This window comes from Rhincodon typus, unplaced genomic scaffold (assembly GCF_021869965.1).
Source record: "Rhincodon typus isolate 14 unplaced genomic scaffold, sRhiTyp1.1 hic_rhity00002186, whole genome shotgun sequence".
NCBI classification, from domain to species: Eukaryota; Metazoa; Chordata; class Chondrichthyes; order Orectolobiformes; family Rhincodontidae; genus Rhincodon; species Rhincodon typus.
Window position 1 is genome coordinate 18,899 of NW_025967824.1, and position 4,897 is coordinate 23,795.

A 4,897-nucleotide genomic window follows, 5' to 3' on the forward strand; every position below is an offset into this window, starting at 1 on the left:
AGACCCTTCATCAGAAAAGGGGGAGGGGAAGGGGGTTTTGAAATAAAGAAATTCAGTTTTGCTTTCATTGGACAAAAGAACAATAAATATAAAGTACAGTAAATGATTGCGAATGTATTTGTGTTTGTATTCAGGTTCTTGAAGCTTCTCCGGATCAGACTCAAACACAGTACTTTCACATAACAGAGAGCGAAGAGGATGCTCAGGGCACTCAGGCAGCTGTTGCAGCTCTGCAGGACCTACGGTACAACTCAGAGAATGGTAAGTGAAGGAGTCCCAGTTGTGGGAACTTTCTGTAATGGCTTTAATTCCCCCTTCGTATCAGAGAAGCAAATTGGTGAGTTGTTGTGAAATAGCTTACTTTGCTTAAATTTGACCCAACTTGGGTACAAGGATGCTATATAATGCTAATAACTTAACAGGGTAATAAAGGACTTAAAACATTATTATATCTGGAACACTTTTATAATTGGACCTCTTTCTTTTTAACAACTTTGTCCTGGCAGCACATGCATATTCAGGGAATTATGAATCCCTGTTCAGAATTGTCTATCAACACATACCATTGTAAACTGCAATGACAATATTTTGCATTCATATCTGTCAATGTATAGTTGTAGGTGACAGTGTGAATTGAGTATTTAAATACACTGTCTGAGGTTATCGTCCTGAACGATAAAGTAGTATTTATTTAGTGTGAGCAAGACAACAGAACATTCCCCACTTTACTTGAAAGCATAAAATGCTGCAAACTTACAGCATTTGCAAGCTTAATGTTTTGGTACAGCATAACCTTTCATCACTGACTTTAGGCTATATCATACTACTCAGTATGTAATGTGCTATTTCTGAAAATGAAATTTTCCCAGGTATCATACCTGATAATTAGCAAGTATTGATTCAGCCTCCTGGTGTCTGGGTAAACAGAGGTATCCTATACTAAGGTTCCCAGGTTGACTTGCTTATTTCAGTTGTACGGTGCAACTGTGCTGCTATTATTGGCCCAACCTCCCTAGAACTAGAGAAGAAAATCAGAACCAGCTCTTGATCATTATCCAATGTAAATGTGCACTTATGTCAAAGCATATATGTGGATGATGGATGAGAACAGAGTCCAGTTTAGCTGTGATTTTATGGCCAAGATGTATTCAGTGTTTAGCTGCAGATGTTTAAAATAGTACTTAAATACTGTTGAAACCTGTGGAATTGCGAAATAGATTCAAAATGTCTGAAGTTAAAGGAGAAATTGGGAAAAACATATTGCTAATTTTATATGTTTTCTTTTATTCCCAGGGGATAGGATGGATTCAACAGCAGTGAACATTCTTCAGCAAATTATCGGTTTAGCTCCAGAACACCATGATGGTGCTGTTGCTTCTGTGGTTACCATGGCACCTGGCACATTAACAGTTGTAGAACAAGTAAGATTTCCATTCCCTTTCAGCATTATAAAGTCCAATGTGGAGTCAAATTCAGAAGGCAACTTCTACTGTATTTCTATTCACAACAATGATTCTAATTGTCCATTGGTTAGTATTGTAGCTTTGCATTGTTGACTTACAACCTCTAGAGCCAGAATTTGATTGAACTGGTCAACAGAGAGAAAGACAATTGACTGTATTTTCAACAGTCTTGGCTATATTGGAATGCTGTGCCTCCCTATTGCTTCGGTTACGTTTTTTAACAAATAAATTGTTAGCTTTAATAGCCAATCATCATATAATTCATCTAAACATTGAGGATTTTCTGGGATCACCAATGACAAGGTCCATTGCTTGATTAAAACTGACAGGCTAGAATGGCTTTGACAATTGAAACTGAATCATAGTAACCAGGTGAGAAACTGCTGTTCACAGCACCCCTTGTCAATGTGTACTTTCACTTGTGGACCATTGATTATGAAGTTCTCTGAAGTCATTTCACTTTTCTCGCACTCCAGTTCCCTTGCTGTTCTTCATTGCTACCAGCCTACATCATAGCAGGAAACAGCTTTTGTATCTTTACCTTGAAACTCTGATGAACAGCAAGAAAGGAGCAGCATCGTTTCCTTGGGCAGTGTCTCTGTCTGTTTTTCCCCACTCTGAAATTTTTAGTCCTTTGGTGGCCAAATAATTCAATACTGAATCCACACAATTTGCCACACATGGTGCAGGTGGTGTTTGAAGTAGCAGGTAGTTGGGACACTCAGGTTTTTGGACACTTATGTTATTTGTACTTGACTACATCTTGGCGTTACTAAAAATGATTAGCACCTCTGTTGCTGTGTCTTTTCCAACTTGAACAGTCTCGGGCAAGAGATTCCCACAATCAGTGGGGATACTGCATTTTTGGATTTTACCCAGTGACACTAATGGATTTGTAATATCATTCCAAATCAGGATGCTGTGTGGCTTAAAGAGGAACTTGCAGTTGTTGGTTTCCTCATGCATGTACTGCATTTTGCCTTCCAGCTGGTTAGAGGGCTTAGGTTGGGGGTTCCATTTAAAGGAGCCTTGGTGAATTGCTGCAGTTCATCTAACATATGGTGCATACTGCAGCCACTGTGCATCATTGTAGAGGGAGTAAATATTTACTTTGATGAATGGGGTGCCAACAAAAAGAATATTCAACTTCTGCCTTGTAGATGGTGAACAGTCTTTAGGGAGTTGGGAAGTGAGTTACTAACGTAGGAATTCCCAGCCACTGACCTGCTCTTTTAGCCACAGTATTTACATGACTGGTCCAGTTCAGTTTCAGGCCAAAGGTAAGCTCCAGAGTGTTGAAAATGGGATTTTCAGTAATGGTAATGCCATTGAATGTCAAATGGAGATGGTTAGATTCTCTTTTGTTGGAGATTGTCATTACCTGGCACTTGCGTGGCTTGAAAATTCTTTGCAACAGAAACCGAAGTTGCTGGAAAAGCTCAGCAGGCCTGGCAGCATCTGTAGTGAGGAATCAGAGTTAACATTTTGAGTCAAGTGACCCTTCCTCAGAACTCAGAACTTGAAAATTATTTGCATCTATTACTCCAAACCTGAATATTGTCCCGGTCTTGGTATTTGGACAAGGACAATTTAAGTCATTGAAAAGGCAGGAATAATACTAACCATTATATAGTCATCAGCAATTATGACAGGTCACATACAGACATCTGTAGCTACCTAGAATGAGATCCACTGAGTCAGATACATATGCATTGTCAGTGGTCATTAAGATATCTGTCACTGGAGATCACAATGTATCCCACTTCTCCTCCTGGATTTCTACCTTGCCCTCAGGTTGTGCAAGGAGAGAAAACTGAGATTTATTTGATTTGAATTGAATTATTTGCACTGTGTCAGCGAATGGTTTGGAAACAGGATAGAATTTACTCAAACAGTCTATTAACTCAGCTTATAAAATCTATTTTAAAAGCAGCACAGCAAATAGCCCCATATCTGAAACTGCCTCAAATGCTTCTGATAAAATGACAATTATTTGCCCAGCAATATTCACTGAGTGGAGGATTATACAAATGATATGGGTACAGTCTATCCCAGTCCTTTATAGCAGTTTCAAGGCTAAATTAATGATGGAATTACTCAGTCAAGTCCATCTGGCTGGAAATAGTGATATTACTATATGCTGTCACAAATTGAAGGACTTGAGGAGACCTACCAAAGCAAAGTAACTTTATTTTGATGCTTATGGGGAATCTCCAGGAAAAGCATAAGGTCAAGTTGCAGGAAGGGAGATTGCTGATTAAGTTAATGCAACCTCCTGACTGTCTAATATATCTTTGCAAATGAGCAAGCAGTCTGCCACTATCAGGAGGAAGGTGAAGGTAACAATACCATTATTCTTGAATTTTAGTGGGGCCCATCATGCATTGCACATGCCTGGATTAAGAGCTTCCTCAAGAAGCTATGTTCACTCATTGCACAAAATCTTCGCAGTCAGTTACCCATGGCAGTTCCATGTATAGTCTTGCGGTAACAACTATGATTGACAATTTTACCTTTTACAGCCTTGGCTCACTCAGGAAGAACATTCATTTATTGTCATTGAAGTTTTAGGTAAAAAGCCAGCACGTTTTGGAGAAGAAAAAACAAAATTGGAAGAGTCGGGGAGGACATTAAAAAGTATAGCATTCTGTGGTAAGATATCTCTGAAGTTGGAAATTCAGTAGGGAAGTTTTTCTAATTCTTTCCTTTTTGGTTGGTTTCTTACCCTCAGGCTGAGGATGAAACAGCAGGCAATCATGCAATGATGATCCAGCAGGCCTTGGAGCAAGCTTCAGTGGAGCTCGGAGAGGGTCATCATCTGGTAGAGCAAGTTGTAGTCTCTTCTGATGATGTGGAAGGGATTGAGACAGTGACTGTTTACACTCAGGGCGAAGAAACATCCGAGTTCATTGTCTATGTGCAGGAGGCTGTGCAAGCAGAAGAGCAAACCACAGAGCAGCAAATTGAGGAACTGTAACTGCTTCTATCATTTTTAACCAGGACTTCAGCTGGTTGGAACAAGAAGGCTCTAAAGCCCCTGTTTCTGGTTTTGTAAAATAATGGCAAGAATATTGGAATCAGTGTACCCTGTTCAAGTCAGACTGGCAGAAAATAACCAAACAGGAATTCTCCAGAAAAAGGGGCAATTGGCAATAAATTTCCTTCTGTTACTTCACGTCTCTATTTTGTAACTAGCTTTTTCCCAGTCTACACATATCCTTCCCACTCTCCCATCTACCCTAATCCAGTCACTCAAGTTGCTTTCCCTGATCTGTGCTTTTGTTTGAGTTGATTAGAAACAACAAGATGGCTAAATCAAGGAACAGTGCCACAGAAGCACTCAAGGATGTCCATACATTTATATCCATATACGCAGTCATGAGGGTGGAGGAAAGGGCTTACTAATTTTCTATAATACCACCTCATGTGAACAG

At 39.6% G+C, this 4,897-nt stretch overlaps 1 protein-coding gene across 1 annotated transcript in view; it reads left to right on the top strand.

Annotated features, from left to right (window-relative positions):
- The window catches only part of LOC109914055 (zinc finger protein ZFAT), a 19,034-nt gene extending 14,401 nt beyond the window's left edge, over positions 1-4,633 (top strand). Inside the window, exons 5-7 of the mRNA XM_048592994.1 lie at positions 135-261; positions 1,294-1,421; positions 4,195-4,633. Coding sequence (XP_048448951.1) covers positions 135-261; positions 1,294-1,421; positions 4,195-4,440 — 501 coding nt within the window. The 3' untranslated portion in view covers positions 4,441-4,633. The remainder of the gene's footprint in view (positions 1-134; positions 262-1,293; positions 1,422-4,194) is intronic.
- Positions 4,634-4,897: the final 264 nt, after the last annotated feature.